The 23,603-nt window shown below is 45.2% G+C and overlaps 1 protein-coding gene across 2 annotated transcripts; it reads left to right on the top strand.

The window, feature by feature from the left end:
• Positions 1-471: 471 nt before the first annotated feature.
• Positions 472-23,333, top strand: RBM17 (RNA binding motif protein 17). Of its 2 annotated transcripts, none has more exons than XM_061435771.1 (12): positions 472-558; positions 9,194-9,331; positions 9,868-9,984; positions 12,472-12,638; positions 13,454-13,551; positions 14,846-14,902; positions 16,081-16,222; positions 18,673-18,824; positions 19,883-19,956; positions 20,448-20,546; positions 21,748-21,820; positions 21,949-23,333. In XM_061435771.1, the coding sequence occupies exons 2-12, from the start codon at positions 9,209-9,211 to the stop codon at positions 22,050-22,052; spliced, it is 1,206 nt and encodes a 401-aa protein (XP_061291755.1). In that variant the 5' UTR covers positions 472-558; positions 9,194-9,208; the 3' UTR covers positions 22,053-23,333. The 2 variants fall into 2 exon arrangements, with proteins under 2 accessions (XP_061291755.1, XP_061291756.1); XM_061435772.1 differs by lacking the exon at positions 472-558 and adding an exon at positions 4,722-4,981.
• The last annotated feature ends 270 nt before the right edge of the window (positions 23,334-23,603 follow it).

Genomic DNA, 23,603 nt, shown 5'->3' with positions numbered 1-23,603 from the left:
CCATTCATCTCTCCTACTATGATTTATCTTTAGCTTTGTGCACACTGATGATGAACAGTTTTTTTTTAATATAAATTTATTTATTTTAATTGGAGGCTAATTACTTTACAATATTGTATTGGTTTTGCCATACATTGACATGAACCCGCCACGGGTGTACATGTGTTCCCCATGAAGCCAACCTTTGCAGCCCTGGACCAGTTGTCCTCTCCGCCCGAGGTCAATGCCAGGCTCCCGGGGTGTGTAGCGTCACAACCTTGTGCCATCGCGACCCCTCTTGGCGGCAGAGGAAGTTTCTCGGCTCTGCGGGCTCGGTCCTCCGGCCGGCAGGGGGCGCGCGGCAGCAGGGGCGCCCTCAACGCAGGCGCCGGGCGCCTCTCTTCCGGCCGTACGCGCCGTGACCCCGCGCCGCCGCGCGTCCCGCGGAGTCTGCGTAGGGGTTGGCGCCGGAGCGGTGCTGCCGTCGGGGGCTGACGCCGAGCGCCCAGCCCGCGGTGTCGGCGGCGCGTCGGCCTCGGTGCGCCGCCGCGGCCCGGGAGCGTCGGCCGGGCGGGCCGGGTAAGTGGTCTCTGGGGCCGGTGGGCGGGCGGGGGCCGGGGCCGGCGCGCCTCCTCGGCCGGGCGTCGCGGCAGGTGAGGCCGCGGCTTTAGGCCGCACCGCGAGGGGCGGAGGTCCCTGACCTGCCCCGCGCCGCTGGCTGCCCCGCGCCTGGCGGCCTGGCCGCTGGTAAGCCTCCCCATCTTCTCTCGCTCCCTGCTGCCTCCTTCCTTTATGTGCCTCGGTTTGCCGGGCCCTCGCACCCCTTCTCTACTCTTTTTCTTCCTCGTCTGTTTGCTCTGTCCTTGTGTCTCCTGGACCCGAGGGCGCCTTTCCCTCCCTCTCGCTGTCCGTCTGTCCGGGAACAGCTCTTGGTCCCTTGAACCCGGTAGGAAGGTCTGAACAGTCTGTGGCCGGGGCCAGGGACGCCGAGGAAGGAATCCGTTTCCTCCCTCTGGCCATCCCTCAGAGACAGGGGTTGTACCTGGACGAGGCTCCGGCACTGCCTCGGAAGCGATATTTTAGCTTCGATATCCAGTCACCAAGCGTTTTTTTTTTTTTTTTTGCTTGAGCGTTTCCTTTTGCCCCGGTCATGTTTAGGAACAGCAGATAAGTTAGATCAGTAAGATTTTGTGTGTACGCTCCCATGAGTTTAGTTTCCAGAGAAACAAGTGTAAAAAGCCACGCCTCGGTCGGTCTGGAAAGGCTTGCAAAGGAGTGAGGCGTGTAACTGAGTCTTGGGGGTGTTTTGTTAGATGTGCAGGATGGGGGAAAGCTTCCCTGCAGAGGAAATAAGTGTAAAGGTAGCAAAGGTGAAGCACCTTAGTGCATTCTGGAAACTGCAGGAAAGGCAGATAGAAGTGTGAACATGGGTAGTCAGGTCGGATCAAGACGGTTCTCTGAGAAATCAATGAAGGAGGGCCCTGGGAGGTGCTTATTCCTAGAGGCAGGCAGTAGAGTGTACAGTGAAGTCGCTCAGTCGTGTCCGACTCTGCGACCCCTTGGACTATAGCCCACCAGGCTTCTCCGTCCATGGGATTCTCCAGGCAAGAACACTGGAGTGGGTTACCATTTCCTTCTGCAGGGGATCTTCCCGACCCAGGGATCGACCGGGGTCTCCAGCATTGGAGGCAGACGCTTTAACGTCTGAGCCACCAGGGAAGCAGGCAAGTGGGTGGGAAATAGGATATTCTGGGGGAGGGCAAAATTCTGCACATTCTCAGGTAGGTGCGGACTGCGTCTCTCTTCACCAGGTGGAGTTTTTAAAGGATGCAATTCAGTTTCCACAGTTCTGTGAGTTAAGGGCCACAGGCATTTTTTATAGTGAGGATATTTAGGCGATATGGGATATTACATTAGTAACTTAAACTGTGGGTGTTTTATTTTTAGAAGAAATAAAGCAAATGGTATATACTAAAAAATGTGTTGTGTGCTGACTGACAACTCACTGATGTATTTAGAAAATATTTTAAAAGTGCTTAGCAATGTCCCAAGCAAGGTGCTCAGTTGGAGATATAAAGATGAAGACAGAAACAGCCCTTGTTGCCTCTGAGGGCTTTATGATATAGTAAGAGACAGACATGTCACCCAGTGGAGCCTAACATGATGTGAGTGTGTTCAGGGGGTAGCTGGTTTTATGTGAGGGTTGTTGTTAGCAAAGGCTTCAGAGATGTACTTAAAAGATGAGCACGTGGGGTGCTCCTGAGAAGATGTCTTCCACGTTCTTTTTTGCCAGTTGCACGTGTTTTAAAAAAATACTTCTTTAGCTTGGGTAGAATCTTGAAAAGTCATCATTCTTCCAGAAGAGCTGTGTTTACTGTGTTTCTTTTTAAGTGAAAGAAAAAGGAGCATACCTGGAAGATGTGTTGATCAAAGGCTGATGTTACTATGAAAACGAAGTCAATAGTGAGGTGGTATTTTAAAGAGGTTATGAAAATCAACTGTTTGTATTTCCATTTGGTCCTGGCTTCCTAAGATATATCCAAATGTTAGAAAGTGCTCCGTTTCTATTACCTGTCACCAGACTTCATGAAGTAAATGTGTTGTATCATCTGAAAGACATCTGAGCGTCAATGAGGTGCAGTTCAGGTCATAACAGAGTCTTGTTAGTGCACTTGTTGTTTTCAGTGTTTGCCGCAGAGAGGATGCACGAATCAACTGTGACATATTTACAAGTACTCGAGGCAGCTAAAGTGAAGATACATATACTTTTTAAGGAATGGATGCAACAAGCTGTGTTGGTAAGGTTATATAAAAGGAGGAAAGGAAGGAATTAGAATGGGGTTCAGGCTGCTGCTGGGCCAGGGAGATCACTTGGGTGGATGGGATGGGATGGGGACCATACGGGTGGAGGGTGGTCTCTTGTCTCACTGGTGCTTGTTGCATTATAGTAGTTAATTAAAGCAAGTCTTACAAGTGCAGGTGGGTAGAGCGTGTCGTTGCTGTGGTCCGTCCAGTTCTATGAATTTGAAGATCTCTGAAGAGAGCTCTTCTGCCTTTACTGTGATGAGGAGATCTGATGTGTAAGCTCCGAGGTACAGAAAGCTAGCAGATGCTAGTAAGGGGGCATCAGTTTCTGATATTTAAGCTATGTTTTTGAAGGTTTTGAGAACAGAAACGGGGAACTTTAAATGAACATAAGATTTTGCTGCACAATGACTTTGGAAGCAGACGGAGGCGAATCAGGTGCCATTGTCAACAACTAGCTTCAGGTAGACTGGGGTTGGAGGAAGTGTGATGGCATGGAGCCTCGCCAGTTGGGTGACGAAGTCTTAGGAGTTGGGCTCTTGGCTGAAAGCACTCTGTTGGAGGTAGAGCACCTCTGCATTGCTTGAGTGTGTGGCCCTGAAATAGGGAAAATGTTTCCATCACGTTCACTCCGTCCCTAGGGGGACATCCAGCATCCTGTTATCTCACACTGCCTTGCCTAGTGCTGCTGCTCCTCTCCCTTTTACCTAGTTTTTTTTAAAATTTTGATTGTGGTAAAATATACATAACATAAAATTTGTTATTTGAACTATTTTTAAATGTGTTGTGTGCCCATTACTACCATCCACCTCAGAAGCTTTTGTTTCCTCTTTACTTCCTAGTGGAGCCTGTGGGCGTTGTGTAGTTTCACTGCTGATTCATGTGGCTAAAAAAGAATTTATTTAATTGTTGATATTTAAAAATGTTTATTGAATGCCTCCTCTTTGCCAGAAATTGGAAATGCAAAAGTAAATAAGTTGGTCTTTTCCCTTCAGTTTAGTGGGCATTTGGTTACTTGATTTCCATTGAGACCATTATTTGTATCCTGCATGGGACTCTGTGCTTCCTAGACTTGGTTGATTATTTCCCTTCCCATGTTAGGGAAGTTTTCAGCTATTATCTCTTCAGATATTTTCTCAGGTTGTTTCTCTCTTCTCCTTCTGGGACGCCTAGAAGGCAAATATTGCTCTGTTTAATGTTTTCTCAGAGGTCTCTTAGGCTGCCTTCGTTTCTTTTCCTTCTTTTTTCTATATTCTGTTCTGCAGCAGTGATGTCCACCATTCTGTCTTCCAGGTCATTTATCCATTCTTCTGCCTCGGTTATTCTCCTATGGATTCCTTCTAGTGTGTTATTCAGCTCTATTTATTTGTTCTTAAATTCTTCTCGGTCTTTGGTAAACATTTCTTGTGTCCCCTCCATTCTTTTTCTGAGATCCTGGGTCATCTTCAGTATCATTATTCTGAATTCTTTTTCTGGGAGGTTACCTATCTCCACTTGCTCTAGTTTTTCTGGGGATTTATCTTGATCCTTCATCTGGGACAGAATCCTATTTCTTTTCCTCTTGGTTAGCTTTCTGTGATTGTAGTATTAGTTTTGGAGGCTTCTGGGATTGTAGTTCTTATTTCTTCTGTCTGCTCTCTGGTGGATGAGGATAAGAGGCTGTGCAAGCTTCCTGATGGGAGGGACTGGCTGTGGGAATGCTGGGTCTTGCTCAAGTGGATGGGGTCATGCTCAGTAAAACTTGACTCCAGTTGTCTGTCTATGGATGGGGCTGTGCTCCCTTCCTGTTAGTTGTTTGGCCTGAGGTGACCCAGTCCTGGAGTCTACAGGCTGTATGAGTGAGCGAGTGAAGTCACTCAGTCATGGCCGACTCTTTTGCAGCTCCATGGACTGTAGCCCTCCAGGCTCCTCTGTCCATGGAATTTTCCAGGCAAGCGTACTGGAGTGGGTTGGCATTTCCTTCTCCAGGGGAATCTTCCCAACCCAGGGTCGAACCCCGGTCTCCCACATTGCAGACAGACGCTTTACCCTCTGAGCCACCAGGGAAGCCCACAGGCTCTACAATAGGGCTTTGGCACCTCCCAGAGGACTTACACCGAGCCGAGATACATCTCCCAGTACTGCTGCTACCAGTGCCCCTGTCCCTGGCGGGCCACTGCCAACCCACACCTCTGCAGGGGACCTGCAGACACTCACGGTAGGTCTGGATCAGTCTCCTGTGGGGTGAATGTTCCTTTCCCCTGGGTTCTAGTGAGCACAAGGTTTTGTTTGCACTCTAAGAGTGGAGTCTGTTTCCCCCCAGTCCTGTGCGAGTCCTGTAATCAAATCCCGCTGGCCTTCAAAGTCAGATTTCTAGGGGATTCCCAGTCCCTTGGCCAGACCCCCTGGCTGGGGAGCCTGATGTGGGGCCTAGAACCTTCAGAGCAGTGTGAGAACTCTGGTGGTGGTATTTGCCAGAGTATGGGTCACCCACCTGGCGGGTGTAAGATGTGATTTTGTCATGATTGTGCCCCTCCTACCATTTCACTGCAGCTTCTCCTTTGTCCTTGAATGGAGGGTATCTTTTTTAGTGGGTTCTGGTATCTCCCTGTTGATGGCTGTTCAACAGCTAATTGTGATTTTGGTGCTCTGGCAGGAGATGAGCGCACGTTCTTTTGCTCCACCGTTTTGAGCCAGTCTCTAGAGACCAATCTTATTTGTAAATACCTTTCTTGATGATGTTTTCAAATTTCTTACTAAGCAGTACTGAGAGAAGTAAAGTGAAAAAGGACTCCCCTGTAGCTCAAACCGTAGAGAATCTGCCTGCGATGCAGGAGACCAGGGTTTGATCCCTGGGTTGTGAAGTTTCTCTGGAGAAGGGAATGGCAATCCACTCCAGTATTCTTGCCTGGAGAATCCCACGGACAGAGGAGCTTGGTGGGCTGCAGTCCATGGGATCGCAAAGAGTCAGACACGACTGAGCGACTAACACACACACACACAAAGTAGAGTTTGGTTTATAAACAAAGTTTGATAATTTAGCTTTATAATTTCCCAGAAAGTGTTGTTTATATTTGTTTGCCAAAATGTGTCAGTCTTCTCTTGCCTTTATAAGAATAAAGAAAGGTAAAGCAAATGAACCCACAATTTGTTTACTAGGCTTTGGTCTGGTGATCAACTGAATGATGAGGTCTCAAAACATTAGACTAGGTTAGATGAAAGATGCATGGTCATTTCTGAAGCAGTGTTCTGAAAACCACAGTACAGTTGACCCTTGAAAAAGGCAGGGGTCAGGGGTCCCGACCCTCCGCAGCAGAAAAATCGTATAACTTCACAGTTGGCCCTCAGTATCTATGGATTCCACCGACCTCGGATGTTGTGGTCCTACAGTATTTACTGTGGAAAACAGGCCACATGTAAGTGGACTCGTGCAGCTCAAACCTGGCATCATTCACGGGCCCTTTGCAAGCTGGTCACTCAGCATTGTTTTTTCTTTGCTGTTGTTCTGAGTTTTTTAGGTTAAATTTAAACTTTAAGGATGTGTACCTGGAAAAGAAGGATTAGTTTTGAACACCAAGTAGGCTGGAAGAAAAGTGCATGACAGCCTCTGCAGCTCTGTGGTCTTATGTAGTCATCAGTGGCCAGAAATTTCTGAAGTCCTGGATAAGAGAAGGTTGCAATTAGTGTGTTAACTGAGCAGTTGGCCTGATTCCCTGTTCGACTCTGGGGCAGACACTGATCTTAGTCTGAGGGTAGAGCAGTGACCTCCACACACTGAATATAGGTTTTTGTGGAGTTTATAAGATTGTGGATTAAAATAGTAGGTTCTGAAGTGGACCCCAGCGGTATTACCTGCAAAACTTTGGAGACCTGATCAGATTTCAGGCATGCTTAGAAGAGAAATGGAATTCATTAACTTTTCTACGTTTAGCCTCAGTGTCTTGCGCTTGTCTCAAGCTTGTCTCAAGCTTAATACTGTGACAAGGTGTTGCCAAGTCCGCTTTGTCTGGCGCTGAAGGCAGCGGGCATGCCCCTGCGGGATACACTCTTCAGGGAATTCTTCGTCCCTGCTGAGCCAGTGAATTGTCCCAGAAGCCGTGAGGAGAGAACCGTTAGGCGTGTCTCCGTTGTTTTGTGTGTCACTTGGAGCACTCAGCCACCAGTACCCTGGGCTCTGCTCTTATTCACCCTGCTTCTGCACTGCCTTGGGGCCTTTCATTTAGCACTCAGCACTGAGAGCTCTCAGGTCATCACAGCGTTCAGGTATAAAGTAGGGAAGGAACTCTGAAAGGCACCCATAGGTGACCAGGGCTGACTTCAGCTCAGGAGCCGAACAGCTTTCCTGAGGGAGGGAGGCAGCATCCAACCCCTCACCCCCGCCCCACACACCGTGGAACCAGGTCAGCCGAGGTGTTGGGGTGTTGGGGTCTTAAGATCCATGCACAGAAGGGTGGAGAAGTGAGCAGACACAGAAGTTTTGCCCCAGGTCAGATGTGACTCTGGGGGAAAATTAGATATTTCTCTTCCTGTATGTATCACCTTCTCTTTCTGAGACATAACACAGGCAAAACAGGATTTGTGTGACACAGTTTCAGTGGCGAAATGCTGTCTGAGCCTGGGAACTGACAGACTTTTGGGATGTGTTCATAAGTTAGCAACTCCTGTGTTAAGCACTTCTTTGCAGTTTAGGGTTTTCAGTCAATTTTTTCCCTCTTTCCAACTGTAAGAAACAGATTGCTGTCTTATTTTGAGAAATGAGCCGTGTTTGGGGTTTCAGAATGTTGAGGTTTTCAAACGTGGCAGTAAGGACTTAGCAGCTAGAGGTGTGGACTTCTGACTGGGTTTGACCTGGAGCAGATTTATTTCCGGAAGTCTCCACCCGCTCCTGGACTGCTCTTGGCTTTACTGGTAGCCTCCTCCTAGGCTTCTGTAGCAGTTACGTCGTCGACCACCCTGGCAAGTGTGATAGGCTGTTATCCTAATGTCAGAAAGCGAAGAGGAACTAAAGAGCCTATTGATGAAGGTGAAAGAGGAGAATGAAAAAACTGACTTAAAACTCAACATTCAAAAAACTAAGATCATAGTATCTGGTCCCATCAGTTTATGGCAAATAGATGGGGAAAAAGTGGAAACAGTGACAGACTTTATTTTCTTGGGCTCCAAAATCACCGTGGATGGTGACTGCAGCCATGAAATTAAAAGACTTGTTCCTTGGAAGAAAAACTATGACAAACCTAGACAGTGTATTAAAAAGCAGAGACATTACTTTGCAGCAAAAGTCCATCTATCTAGTCAAGACTATGGTTTTTCCAGTGGTCATGTATGGATGTGAGAGGTGGACCATGAAGAAGGCTGGGTGCCAAAGAATAGATGCTTTTGACCTGTGATGGTAGAGAAACTCTTGAGAGTCCCTTGGACTGCAAGGAGGTCAAACCAGTCAATCCTAAAGGAAATCATCCCTGAGTATTCGCTGGAAGGACTGAAGCTGAAGCTGCAATCCTTTGGCCACCTGATGTAAAGAGCCCACTCATTGGAAAAGATCCTGATGCTGGGAAAGATGGAGGGCAGGAGGAGAAGGGGACGACGGAGGATGGTTGGATGCCATCGCTGACTCAGTGAACATGAGTTTGAGCAAATTCCGGGAGATGGTGGAGGACAGGGGAGCCTGGGGTGCTGCAGTCCATGGGGTCCCGAAGAGCTGGACACGACTGAGAGGACTGAACAAGTGTTACCTGTTGTCATTTTTGTTGTCTTCATCCTCTGTCTGCGGAGACAGCATGTGTCAGTCATTCACATATAGATTGTGGATTCTGTCTTTGTGCTCAGAGTCATTAAAGATCACCAGGTGGGATACGAGGAAGCCTGGGTATTATACAATCTAACCTTCTACTCTCCTGTCACATCTGTAAGATCATTTCTGGGGTTTTCCCCTTATTTGTAGGCATATAATAAAATTTTATAAAAGGGTAGCTTCTCCGCCATCAACCTCCACCCCCACTCCCCCTGAAAAGGTGGTTAATTGTGCTAATTCACCTGGTAATAGGTGTTTTTGTAAGGCTTCTACTTTTTGTTACTGACACAAAGTAGAATTATTTTTTTAATGAATATGTATAGTTAAGAATGCCCTGACTGTAGAACTTCCTTCCCTCATTCTGTAGAACAGAATGATTTCACTCCTGAATTACTTGATCACATGATCTTATATACAGGAAAATTCATGCTAGAGGTTTATTTTGAAAATAGCACATGGGTATTAGAAAGGGCACTGATTGGTAATATCAGGTGTCTTGGCTTCTGTCACTGAATGTTCCTGGACGAGGTGATCTCATCAGATACCTCCTACCTCTGAAATTCCATGCCACTGCATATTTTAATTAGAAATCTTCACTACATTCTTACATTCTTTAACCCCTATCCGCTTCCCTTTCAGCACTGAACTGAGAAGATGTCCTTGTACGATGACCTGGGAGTGGAGACCAGTGACTCAAAAACAGAAGGCTGGTCCAAAAATTTCAAACTCCTGCAGTCTCAGCTCCAGGTGAAGAAGGCAGCTCTCACTCAGGCCAAGGTGAGAGAAGCTAAGCCCACCTGTGAGGAAAGAGGCCCGGCAGGTGCCTGCTGAGGAGTGAGAGCCACTGCCCTACCTCTTTGTTGAATATGTAGGGCTCCTGCGTGGCCGGAGGAGAGGCTGGGGTAGGGAGGGGAGGAATAGGAGCTGAAGGTCATTTCACGTCTCCTGGAAATAGAACTGTTTCAGAGAATCAGGATGAGGAAAAGAGTACTTTGGATTTCCAGCAGTGATGCTGGTTTTCAAACTTCAGTATGTCCAAGCATAGAGTTTTTTCAGTGTATTATTTCATCTGAAAATTTAACAGTGGCCAATCTTTCTGTAAACCTTTTCTGAAAATGGAGATTTGTGTTGTAAGGAAAAGGAACTAGTATATGGTTATCGTAATAATTGAATTAAAAGGCTATTGTTTTAAGATTGTTTCTCTCATATCTGACAGGTTTGTTGCAGAGACCAAAAAAAAAAGCTTTGTTACAAGTAATCTGAATTTTGATTTGAAGCCTAAGTACACTTTTCTTGGTTTTTGATGATTTTAGAGCCAGAGGACAAAACAAAGTACAGTCCTTGCTCCAGTAATCGACCTAAAGCGAGGCGGCTCTTCGGATGAGCGGCAGATCGTGGACACTCCACCGCACGTGGCTGCAGGCCTCAAGGTACACCCCCGCCACCAACACACACACACCCGTGGGTGGGCTCTCCTGCTTTCCAGGCTGCACTTGCCACACGTCACTCTGAGCACACTTCCTCTGTAGGCCTTGCAATCTAGTCAGTATCACATTCAGTTTAATTTTTGCTCTGGTTTTATCAACTTTAAAACACTTAATCTATTTAAAGCTCAGTAGTTAATTAATCAGAAATTGGAGGTGGGCAAAAAGAAAAAGAAATGACCTAAGAATTTAAGAACTTGGTATTCTTTGCCTCCTGCATCTTCTGTCCCCTCATTGCGTTTCTCACTTAATATACTGTGCTGTCCACCTGTGTCAAAGAGTACAGGGCCAGGCGCTCATCCCGGTGGCTTCACTGCGCTCCCCTGTGTGGCAGGAGCTGAAGCTCTCCGTGGGGTTTCACGGCCAGAGGAGCTGATCCTTCTCCTGCAGTCTGGTAGTCTGTCAAGAGGGAAAACCACTTGGTTCCCCACAAGGGAACTTTTCTGATGATTCTTAGTCATTTAACATTTTTTCCCACAAATTTGTCACCTAATTTTTTCTTGCTGCATCTAATCAAGAACTGGTTAATCTGTTCCTGTATATTGACTCCAGAACCTATAATATCACCCCCAGATTTAATCAGTAAGCATTTTCTTCTTGCTACATAGCCAATTTTTAGTTGTAAAGTGTTCCCATCAGGTAAGTGTGTGGTGATTTACACACTCACTTCCTAACTGTAGGGCCAGTAAACCTTTTAGGGACACCTTTTCAGAGAGCTTTCTGTGCATTTAAAATTTTCTTAGGATAGACTTCCTGAGGTGACTTCAGGAGATGATTCCCTTTCCTGGACAGTTTATTTGTTGCCAAGTTGTCTCTGGCAGAGTTGTATCACCTGCATCGTGTGAGCGTTTGAGTTTTTCCCACCCTCTGCAGTGTTGGGTATTAATTGTCAATCTGTTGAAATGAAGCAAGCCCCTGTATTCTTCATGGCATTTAGAGCAGGATGGCTCATTGTTGAACTTAGCAGGGTTCACACAGTAAAAGTTGTTTGCTGTCAGATTTAACGACAGAGAATTATCCTTCGTGCTGACAGTTTGTTCTGAGTTGGAACTTTGTGATGGCAGTGTTAAATAAATTGAGTTGCTGATTGTTAGCTTCTCCTGTTTTAATAATAACTGAATGGAAATGTTGTTCAGGTGCTTTTGTGTTTTAGAAATGTCTTTTATGTGCATACAAATGAATACTTTCCCTTTGGGAGCCTTGTGGTAAATAGATTTGTGTCAGATTTCCAGTGATAGGGTCTGGGAGGTGATTACAGTTATTTTTCTAATTTTGTTTATTCAACAAATCAAAGGGATTTTTGATTTTTAATTGTAAGGAGACCATGAAGTGTTTGTTTTATTAATATGATGAGAAAATGTCATCCACATTGTAATTCAGTGCCCAGTATAATCCAGGAATTGTTAGATTTAGATCCATTGATACTGAGCATAAGCTCTCTGTATCATGCCTGTTTTGTGTTCATATGTAAAATACATTTTACAAACAGCCGTCCTGCCTTTGGCAGTGCTGGGCACGCTTCTGACAGTTGCAGAGTGGGAGCTTAGGGACCTTGACCTGCACTCATTTGGGTATCTGTGGGGACCAGGAAAGGCATCTTATTTTTACAGACAGTAAGAGGGTGTCATGCTAGAGAAACAAACAGAAGAAAGTACGAAGATGTAGGAGCGTGAGTCCATGCAGTGGGTCAGGGCTTATGAGAACCACGGATCTCAAGACCCCCAGCCTAGGGCGAAGCCCCCTTTTCATCTTGTGTTTCTAGTGCACTGTTTGCCTTTTGTTCTTTTTCTCTCAAAGAGCAGTTTGTAAATGAACAAAAGAGAAACACAAAAACCTGACTTAGTGGACTTTAAAAAATGAACTGTGCTGTGAAGGGAGTTACGTGCCCTGTTCAGACTCAGGGCCTGAGATGCAGCGGCCTCGGGAGGCTGTGGACTCCAGAGCATTCAGAGCCCAGGACGAGGCTTTCTACTTTTCTTTCCTCTTTTTTTTGAGAGTCTTAATATGTCATGTCTCCATGTAATCAAAATCTGGGATTATTATATTAAATGACTGCAAGAATATGTTATTCATAAGTTGTTTTGTATTTTAAGTTTTTATGTATATAAAAATAGAAGTATTCTATATTTACTCTAAAAAATCAAATTTATTGCTTAAAATTTTGGGTAATGGCAGCTTTTTTTAAGAAAATGCTGTAGGGTGTTTATGGAATTGATCCTGAACTGAGAGGTGAACTTTGCCATGCTCTGCTGCTCCTGGGCTGGGCGCCTGAACAGGCCAAGTCTCCGAGCCTCCTCGGGCATCTGCTCCCTCATCTGTAGAACAGAGGCGGACAGGTGATCCTCGGGGCCCTGCATGGTCCTTGACCTTAATTTTGTGAATAAAACTCCAAGACAGAGGGTGATACTTATTTTGGCATTTTCCCTTCCTCAGGACCCTGTTCCCAGCGGGTTTTCTGCAGGAGAAGTTTTGATCCCCTTAGCTGATGAATATGATCCCATGTTTCCTAACGATTATGAGAAAGTAGTGAAGCGCCAAAGAGAGGAGCGACAGAGGCAGCGGGAGCTGGAAAGACAGAAGGAAATAGAAGAGAGAGAAAAGTAAGGCCTCATGCAAGTGTGGGATGGGGTTATGTTTGAAATGTTCATTCAGATGTTATGAGAACTTCAGTGCTGTCTGTGGACTGAGTGGGTTTTGTGGTTGGTCTGAACAGTTCTCAGGAGTCAGATTGTTGTTAAGAGTGTGTGGTTGTTACATCCCATCATGGAAACAAAGTCCAGAGCAAGTTCGCATATAGATGCAGAAAACTTAGAACATACATTTTGAGTGCGTTTTTAGAAAAATAGCTTACAAACTGATGTTGAATAATAGGTTTTGCTTTTTGTTTTCCCTGTGTTCTGACTCTACTAGAGTCATACTGCTTAAAATACTTAAAATGTTTTTTCACCTTTTACTATTTTTGAGCCAGATAGAGTTTTTAAGAACTCATAACATCTTTTATGTTTTTCGAAAGTATGGGTAACAAAGATTTATTTGCATTTCTTCTTTTAAAAATGCCGAGTATTAATTTTTAAATGATTATATAAAACATTAATATACTATTTCTCGTTATTTATTGACTCATTTCATGAAGTGAAAGCATGTTCTAGACAATCGAAATTATTTCATTAACTGTTACCTGTGTTGATTCGCTTTAGTGTTGAAAGAGGTAAATATCAAGGAAACTTTTCTTGCTATTTATATGCGTATACCTGTTAAATTTTTCAGTTTATCTTCTGGATTTTTCTCACTTGTCATATGTTTGCTGCTTTGGTGTTTAATCAGTTGTTTGCATATCCCCTACCCCTCACGCCCCCTAAAGTCAAGGTGACTTCCTTGGGTTCACATCTCTGAATTGTTCCATCTGTTATCACAGGCGGCGTAAAGACAGACATGAAGCTAGTGGGTTTTCCAGGCGACCTGATCCAGATTCTGATGAAGATGAAGATTATGAGCGAGAGAGGAGGAAAAGAAGTAATGCCTGAACATAAATGTCATGTTTTAGATGTGCAATTCTACCCTTTCCTTCTATATTCAGTTTGATAACTAGTTCAGCTGACATTGATTTGGGTAGTTTGCTGTCTGGCATCTCAGCAAAAACCCACATTTGTATGGGGTTTAACTTTTCGTCGTGTTTTCACAGATGGTCTTCCTAACATTTACTTTTTGGACCTTTGAGCACACCTTAAACTACATGCCTGTGCTCGTCTCTGTCCGTAGCACAGTCATGCCCACCTGTTGTCTGTCCATCTGCACTTTGATTAAGAACAGCACTGAGTGGAGAGTCTGCACTCGTGTCCAGAGTCCTTGCCACCCCCATGCATGGCTGGGCTTCCCTGAATGCTGGCTTCTGGCAGTGTCACAAGCGGGGTAGGGATTCGGTCTGAGCTCGTGCTCTGTCAGACCGCCTCCATCTCTGAAGCCTCACAGGCAGCATCGTCGTTGTGTGAGAGCCAGGTGCTTGGTGACCGCTAGATAGCTAGGCCCTGTCCATTCTGAGAGAACGGCTTCATCACGTGTGGTTGCCGCCTGCCTGTACACTGATTGTGGGAAATTTCTTTGAAACATTTCATGCTGGTGCAGCATGGTTTTGTAATTGGTTTCTTTAATTTACATTTTATCATTTTTTGGAGTGTCTCACTGGTGATTTCCCATGGATGGAGGAGCCTGGTAGGCTGCAGTCCATGGGGTCGCTAGAGTCGGACACGACTGAGCAACTTCACTTTCCCTTTTCACTTTCATGCATTGGAGAAGGAAATGGCAACCCACTCCAGTGTTCTTGCCTGGAGAATCCCAGGGACGGGGGAGCCTGGTGGGCTGCCGTCTATGGGGTCGCACAGAGTCGGACACGACCGAAGTGACTTAGCAGCAGCAGCATTGGTGATTAAGTTATAATACATATGTTAGGGGTTTTCTCTGATGAAAAATCCCTATGTTCTCTGTTCATGTTTTCCCTCTGGTTGTCTGATAGCAAGTGGAGTCTGCTTTGGTTTGTTTGTGTCCACTGTTTTCTGTCTAGGAAATGTGAACAAGAATGATGACAGCACAAAGCAGACTGTGACCAGAAGTACCCACACACCCAAGCAGTGATACCTACTTGTGTACTTTTAACCCTGGTTTCAAACACTGAACTCTTCAGGTGTTAGCGAGAGGGTGGAGTAGTGTGCCTTCCTGCCTCTTCCTTTGGGCTGGGGGTGCGATTCAGTGGCCCCGGGCTGACTCCTTCCTCCTCACTCAGCCCTTGCTCAGCGGAATGTGTGTTTTGCAGGTATGGGCGGAGCTGCCATTGCACCTCCCACGTCTCTTGTGGAGAAGGACAAAGAATGTAAGTACCTGTTTCTTCCCTCTTCTGTTCAGATACATGTCTTTAACCCAGTCTTGGGAAGCCTTAGCTAGAATCAGCCAGGCACCTGGGTGCAGGGAAAAGGCCCCCAAACCCTCCTCAGTCTAGCCCTCGGCCAAGAGCACCTTCCACCCCTTATGCTTCAGGAGTTTTTATGCCAGTTTCTAGGGTTTTTCTGCAGCAAGATGCTTTTTTGTTTGCTGTTAAAAATAATTCATTTTGTTTTCTCTAACAATTCATATTTGGATTTAGGTTAAAACAAATAGTAGCTCAGTTGGCAAGTTCTGTGCTCAGTGATCTCAGTTCAGTTCAGTCGCTCAGTCGTGTCCGACTCTGTGACCCCATGGACTGCAGCACACCAGGCCTCCCTGTCCCTCACCAACTCCCGGAGTTTACTCAAAGCATGTCCATTGAGTCAGCGATGCCATCCAACCATCTCATCCTCTGTCGTCCCCTTCTCCTCCCACCTTCATTCTTTCCCAGCGTCAGGGTCTTTTCCAGTGAGTCAGCTCTTCGCATCAGGTGGCCATAGTATTGGAGTTTGAGCTTCAACATCAGTCCTTCCAGTGAACACTCAGGACTGACCTCCTTTAGGATGGACTGGTTGGATCTCCTTGCAGTCCAAGGGACTCTCCACAGCTCTGTGATCTAGGAGCTGTTACACTTGTGACCCTCCACAAGGTGGCAGCACATTCCCGAGTGAGGTCCCTCAGTCACAGGGTGTGTGCCTTAACTCAGAGTCCCAGAAGTCTCCAGGGATCTGTTCTCAAATTGGGGGTTGGAACTGGACTTTGATGAACCTTCTAGTTCATTTTCCTACTCTCTGTGTTGGAGCATACCTAAACTATCCCGAGAAAATGTAACCATCCCCAGAGTTTTTAAATACCTATGAATGTTACCTTTTTATAAAGAAGATAATACAGACAAAAAAAGTTAAATAATAATGAAAATACCTGACAAACCATAAACCCCAACTGAAACCAGTCTCTGGGAGTGGAGCCCAAGCATCTGGAGCTCTCTGAGCTTCCTTGCTAATTCTGTTGCACAGCTGGGGTTGCACTTCACTGAACTGGCATGTGGTCCCTGACCTCAGAGACCTTTGTTGTATGCTGGCGTAAGGAGGCACAAAAAATAAAATCCTGTTTCCTGTCATCCAACAGTACCCCGAGACTTCCCTTATGAAGAGGATTCACGACCTCGCTCACAGTCTTCCAAAGCTGCTATTCCTCCCCCAGTGTACGAGGAACAAGACAGACCCCGATCCCCAACCGGCCCTGGCAACTCCTTCCTCGCCAACATGGGGTAATGGTCGGGCACTTGCGCTTCGGCGGGTGCAGGGAGGGTGGGACTCTAGGGGGCCGGGGGTGGTGTGGTCAGACTTTCCAGTGGATGCAGCGTGTTTGGAGATGAGGGCTTTAGCGGGTTTACAAGGAGTGCTTGGTGCGCTCAGTCACGCAGGATCAGGACTTGAGTCACTGGGAGGGTATTGCAGCATGACCCTGTTACCGTTTTGTACAAAACGTAAAGCTTTTTATCGGAAGTGTTGAGTGATTGGGATGCTGAACATTATATTCTCTAGGTAGGAACAGTTTCTGATTGTTACTTATATTTGTTTTCAGAACATTTGTAAATAGCTCATACTAATTAGACTTGACTTACACTATGTCCAAAAGATGAATGACATCCTTTTTTTTCTTGATAAAATGACGTTTGCTTTAAGGTTATAAGTCTATACCTTTGGTCTAAAAACTTTTAGTCATTCTACCTATATTAGAAATTTGTTTGCCAGTGTTTGAAAACCAGTTTTAAGGTTGACTTCAGGTGGGGCTTGTGGGTTTTTTTTAGGACTCGCTGGATTTGGCATTTGTTGTGGTTAAGAGAGTGTTGTGTATTGTTTAGTCCTCTAGTGCTCCGGGAGTGGCAGTGGAGCGGCATTGCAGCAGCATTGCGCCGAGGCCTTTGCTCTCTGTCCTCTAGAAGGACAGCGCCTCTGGTGGAGAGGCTGTGCCTGCAGAGGCCTCTCTGGTCTGCCTTCGCCTATGTGAGCGCTTTGATTCTGCCTTCGCTCTTTTGGGGCCAGGCTGGCCAGAGCTGAGGAGCAGGCCAGGGTTTGCACGCTGTGAGAAGATTTGGAGTTCTCACCTTGATACCTGTCTTCTCGACCTGTGCTGTCCTCTGGGGCCTCCTGGCCACTCAGGGCTCTTGAATTAATTGAATGTGAATAGAATTCAGCATGTATTTCTTTCCTCACGCTAGTCTTGAGTGCTCAGTAGCCACACAAAGCTCATAGCTACTGCCCTGGGCGGTGCACACAGAGGATGTTCCCCATTGGAGAGAAGCTTGTGGGGCTGCCCTGGAGTGTACTGAAGGGACACAGGCATGACATCACTGGGGGCTGATTTTGTTTTTTCCTGCTAGTGAAAAAAATTGCCTTATTGCTGGCAAGAAAAAGGTATTAAATCTTTATGCCAAAAGAAGGTACAATATAGTACAGTTATCAGTCTTCAGTCTTTTTAGCCCTGGAACAACTTGTTCAAATGAAATATTTAAGGAAATTACGTATGTGAGATACTGTAGGTAAGGTCCGTCTAGTCAAGGCTATGGTTTTTCCTGTGGTCATGTATGGATGTGAGAGTTGGACTGTGAAGAAGGCTGAGCGCTGAAGAATTGATGCTTTTGAACTGTGGTGTTGGAGAAGACTCTTGAGAGTCCCTTGGACTGCAAGGAGATCCAACCAGTCCATTCTAAAGGAGATCAGCCCTGGGTGTTCATTGGAAGGACTGATGCTGAAGCAGAAACTCCAATACTTTGGCCACCTCATGCGAAGAGTTGACTCATTAGAAAAGAGTCTGATGCTGGGAGGGATTGGGGGCAGGAGGAGAAGGGGACGACAGAGGATGAGATGGCTGGATGGCATCACCGACTCGATGGACATGAGTCTGAGTGAAGTCCGGGAGTTGGTGATGGACAGGGAGGCCTGGTGTGCTGTGATTCATGGGGTCACAAAGAATCGGACACGACTGAGCGACTGAACTGAACTGAACAGTTCTGTTTGAAGCAGGGTTTTGGGGTTCAGGCCCTAAGAAGCAGTGTTCAGTACCCTTGAGGCTCCTCCCTGTGCAGTTTGAAAGCTATCACTAATTAGAGGAAGAGCAGTGGACTAAGAATTCAAGAGTTGTGTGTTTCAATTTCAGTCCTACCGTTAATACCAACATGGGATGTCTTCCTTTGCTGTCAGTCAGCCTTAAGCTAGGCAGCCACTGTGGGCCCCAGTTTCTTTATTTCCATCTATTAAACAGATAGTCCTTAAGCATCCTTCATTTATGAAGTCAGTCATTGGAAACTCTTCTGTACTATTTAGAAAAATGCAGTCATCTTCATTACATGAAACCATACTTAGTTTTTGAGAGGATTACTTAAACTGGTTATGAGCCTTGTAGCAGAGCAGGTACAGGGGCACACAGGAAGTCTGGTATTTTCTAACAGGCCCTGGGGAACTCTTACCAGAGGAACTAGTGTTTCCTTTACCTCAGAGGTTATCTCAGTGCACCCAGGATTTCAGCATCCACTTTTTAATCTTTCTCCTGAACATCCCACAACTTCGATCTCATAGCCCATTAGTAGGTATATGGCATCATCAACGCCATTGTGGAATCTACATTCTCTCTTCGTGGAAGGAGATTACTGTGATGTAAAATCCAATCTGTGCTGTGACTCAAGTGCAGGGACCTTTCTCCTTTTCCTCCTCGCAGGGGCACGGTAGCACATAAAATCATGCAGAAGTACGGCTTCCGGGAAGGCCAGGGTCTCGGGAAGCATGAGCAGGGCCTGAGCACAGCGCTTTCGGTGGAGAAGACCAGTAAGCGGGGCGGCAAGATCATCGTGGGTGACGCCACCGAGAAAGGTGGGCTTCCCCTCGGGCAGGGCTCCTGGGGGTATGGGCGGGGGCAGGCCATCCTGAATGAGAGAATTCCTCATCGTGATGCCTTCCAGCTCTGGGTGGTGGAAACAAAGTTCTGAGGCCCATCTTTACAAATAGTTCAGAACAGAGAACGCCTGTAGGAGGAAAAGAAGATGAGAGGCTTTGGCAGAAATGAACAGGACTCCAGAAATCCTGGCATGCCTGCTTCTCCTCCGGAAAGAGCCTTGTTATACTGATAGAACCGTTACTGTGTTTTTATAGCAACACAGAGCCATACAGAGTATATCAGTGATTCTTTCTGCTGTATCTCTATCCTGTAAGGGTTCTCTGCTTTTTGCTTTTTTCTGGCTGCTTTCATCCTAATTTTCTTACTGGCTGCTCTGTAAAAGTAGCGTTATTTTGCAGTCTTCTGGTAGGTGATGCCTACTTGGTATTTTATTTTCATTTGATTGTTACAGTCTGTTCTGTAGTGAGGGCATACTGGAATGAGTCAAACATGATTTAGCACTTTAAGCAGCAGAACTCAGTAGTTTTGAATCAGTCTTAGCTGAATGCCTTTTCCTGAAGAAGGAAGAGAACTTTTCCTGGCAGGCATGTTGACATAGAGCTTGAGGAAGCAGCAGTAAGCTTCACAGACTGGAACCAGAAACCAGCAGTCAGCCCACTCTGGGAGGGTATCTGACACTGGTCAGCTCACGGCTGGCTGATGGACTGCTCGTTTACACTGGGCTCAGGACCACTGACCACTGCCTGAGCCAAGACTCACTTCTGAGGGTGGTGATCACCGTGCCCTGTCGGCCCTTTAGGAAGTGAACTAAGCAAAAATGCACCTGAGGATGTTAAAAAGTTCTAGAAGTTGTGGTAAAAATTATACCAAAGCAAAATGATGCTTTCAGATAGGAAAGGCTGCATCTTTGCTCAGAGACTGTAGATGCTGGCTCTAGGATATAGAGAATGGGGATTGCTGTTGAAAGTAAATTGCTCGTTGTAACTTAGACTTGGTGCCCTAACACTTCTGTCTGATGACATTTTTCTTACAGACGCAGCCAAGAAGTCAGATTCAAATCCATTAACTGAAATACTTAAGTGTCCTACCAAAGTGGTCCTACTCAGGGTAAGGAGCTGAGGGAGGAGCCCTGTTTGCCTTGTGGGTCGCGTGTCCCTCCCCCGGCCCTGCCCCTGCATGCAGTCAGCCCCACTGATGATGGGATAGCTGAAGCGAACTGAAAGTGGTGCTTGTGGGCAGACTCCCTGGAAGACTGGTTTTTAGATTCCTTTTCTCTAGTGTTTCTTTGCTAAACATTAGTATTTAAGACTACAGTGAAAAATTACTTCAAAATGTTATCAGAAAATTATCAGAAATTCAGCTTGGTTTATGTATTCTGGTGTTTGCCCAGGTGCTCTGGTAACTTATTGAAGCCTAATGTATATTTTTTAATTTTTTTAAAAAAACTAACCTACTTCAGAATATTTCAGGAATGAAAATTTTCTTTTGGGTCATTTAGGTTTGGAAACATTTGCCATCTTGGAAAAAAGTTACTTACACGTCTCTTTTACATAGTTGTCAATTATACTCAATACTGGAATTTATATATTTGTTTATAGAACATGGTTGGTGCAGGAGAGGTGGATGAAGACTTGGAAGTAGAAACCAAGGAAGAGTGTGAAAAATATGGCAAAGTTGGAAAATGTGTGATATTTGAAGTAAGAGAGATTTCTTTGTTTATAACCCAAATTATGATTGATAGGTTACAAAGCATTTTCTGTAAATAGAGGATGCATTGTAAGTAACATACTGTCTTACTTTAGAAGGTGACATGTGTTGGTTAGTTACACTACTTTTACTCAGTTATTGCAATTTCAGATACTAGCATAAGAAGAACTTCAAATTTATTTGGTGAAGAAACATTTCATTTTGTGACTGACGTTTAGACTTGATGACAGTGGGTTCAGTAGTTTAGTGACGGGGGGTCACATGTGCCTTGGCCTCCTTCTTTTGGCAGGTGCTTTATTTAGTGCCTCCCACATAACAGTGCTGACTCCCCTGGGGTCAGGCAGGTGCCTCCTGTGCTCTCGGTGACACGTTCAGTTGAAGAAACAACAAACAAAGTTAGAGAATGTTCAGTTGCTAGACTTATCAGCACTGACTTACAAGTATAGGAGTTTGAGAGGAGGATTAGATCAATGTGGAATAGTTCGAGGAGGCTTTGTGAACAGTATCAGATGTGAGTGGAGCTTTGGACTGTGTGGGTAGGATTTGGGTCGGAGGGAACAGGCGTTCCCATAGGGTCACGGCTTCTGGAGACTGGGGAGGGCTGCACGGTGGTGGGTGTGGTGGGGATTAGCGGGAGTCGTGCTTACACAGTGCAACGGGGCCTAGAAAGCTTAACAGAGGAACTCAGCCTGGTATGAGAGACAGTTCACGTACAGATGTTTTATTTTAGTTCCTGCTCACCTCAACTTCTCCTCCATGCTGGGTTGTGTCTGTTGACTGCATAATTATCTGTTTATGTGTCTGATGGCATAGGACCTGCAGGGGTCTTGCTTAGCTGCCTTTTGCTCACACTTAGCACACGGCCTGTCCAAAACAGACGTTCAGTGAATTTTGATGATGAGTAAATTACACTTAACTGGAAAAGGAAATGGCAACCCATCCCAGTATTATTGCCTGGCAAATCCCATGGACAGAGGAACCTGGTGGGCTACAGTCCACGAGGTCGCAAAGAGTTGGACACGACTGAGCGTGCACATGCACACACAAACACAAATTACACTTAGATCCTTGGCATTTGAGCACTGCTTATCTGTAGTTGGAATACTCTGACAAAAATCATTTGTGGAGGAAAACTCAGTCAGTGACATCTCTGATGATATCTTTACTTACTGTACTCCATTTCTTTTCCAGATTCCTGGTGCCCCTGATGATGAAGCAGTACGAATATTTTTAGAATTCGAGAGGGTTGAGTCAGCAATTAAAGGTAAGTTGTACAGCTAACGATAAAGAATTAAAAAGTTGAACTTGTGATCTTAATATTTTGAAGACATACTGTTGTAATGTCTCATGGAATTCCTGCCTTAACTAACTGTCTTTTTGTTTGCCTTTTAGCTGTTGTTGATCTGAATGGGAGGTATTTTGGTGGACGGGTGGTCAAAGCATGTTTCTACAATTTGGATAAATTCAGGGTCCTGGATTTGGCAGAACAAGTTTGATTTTAAAAACTAGAGCCTGAGTCATCTCCAGCGATCCTTCAGCGAGCTGCCGACTGAGCAGAGGAGAACAAGGCGTCAGGGGGCCTTCATGGCTATGGGTGCAGAGACTCTGTAAGACTTCTAAGATATATGTTGACTGATCCCTTTTTTATTTTGTGGTTTTTTAATATAGTATAAAAATCCTTTTAAAAAAACAAACAAAAAGCAATCTGTGTGCCTCTCTGGTTGTTTCTCTTTTTTATTACCACTTCTGAGGTGATTACATTTTTTGCTAGGATTTCATGATAATTCTCAAGTGCTTCAGTGATACAGCATTTCTTGCACTTAAAAAAAAATCTAGAAAGTTTTGGTGGGGTAGTGTTCCCCTTTTCTTTCTTTTTTTGATTTCTTTTAATAAAACCTGCAAGTTACTAAACTGTAGCTTCATAAATTCTGTAATAAAGTATCATCTTGGCAGTCTGCCTAAGGTGAAAACCTCTGCTTTCTCTAACAGAGAAATTTTTATTGACTCCAGTCATAGAAAAAGCTCTTTACAACCTAAACTAAGGTTGAAGAATCTTGAGCCTACCATGACCTGTTTGGATGAATCATTCTCAGTTAAGCTAGGTCAGACTCTAGAGATTGTGATGGATTTAGGAGTATTTGGGTATAGAAATCATGAATATAGCATTTGTTTTCAGAGATTGAAGCCTCGTCTTTAGCATAGCTCAGCAGTGACAGGTTCACTCAGAACTTCATGGGTGCATTGTAAATGTGTGCCCGATAATGTTGTGGAAGTGGTGATTCCCTGGGGTCATGTTTCTACTGGCAAAATTTGCAGTCCTGTTCTCATATGTAATTTTTAAATGGATAAAATTCCACCACATCAGCTACTTAAACTGTACTGCCAATTAATACAATTCTGGAATTGTGAAAACATGTACCATCGAAGTACAGTGGTATATGTGGCTTAAATGTTTAGCAGGATTGCAAGACAAAACAAATAATAATATTTGGCCCGAGCAGAAAGTGTTTCCAGAATCTGCCTGCCTGTATTTTGCTCCTTGCTTGCCCGAATATTGCATGTGACTTAACCTGAAGCGGCGGCCGGGGCCATGCGCCATGGTGTCTCTTCAGGTCCTTTCAACGTGACAGTGTGTGTGACCCTGCGGGGGAGGAAAGTAGCCAGCGTTTCTTTGCATCCATGGACTTGGTTTGGAGACATAAGGAATATTTTGACCCTTTTTAAAAAAGGATTTTCTCATGTTTTTATTTAACATAAAATAAATGAATAACATTTTCTCTTTTGTGGTATTATTTTACTGAGTTAAAGTGAATTAAGACTGCTTCTGAGAAGAAAGTGCACATACTCTATGAAATAAATTTGAGTTTAAGAACAAAAGGTGAAAGAGCTACACAATTAGACATTTTGTAGGACCTGAGAGTCAGCAGCCAGCCTCACACTTGGCTCCAGATACCCATGATGGAGTTGGTCTTACAAGGGCTGAGATGTGCTCGTGCTAGGCACTCGTTATGATGGCTTAGTTTAATTTGTGTGAACCCTGAGGTCTT

The sequence above is a fragment of the Bos javanicus genome, chromosome 13, assembly GCF_032452875.1.
Source record: "Bos javanicus breed banteng chromosome 13, ARS-OSU_banteng_1.0, whole genome shotgun sequence".
NCBI lineage: Eukaryota > Metazoa > Chordata > Mammalia > Artiodactyla > Bovidae > Bos > Bos javanicus.
This window is presented reverse-complemented; position numbering and strand designations above follow the sequence as displayed.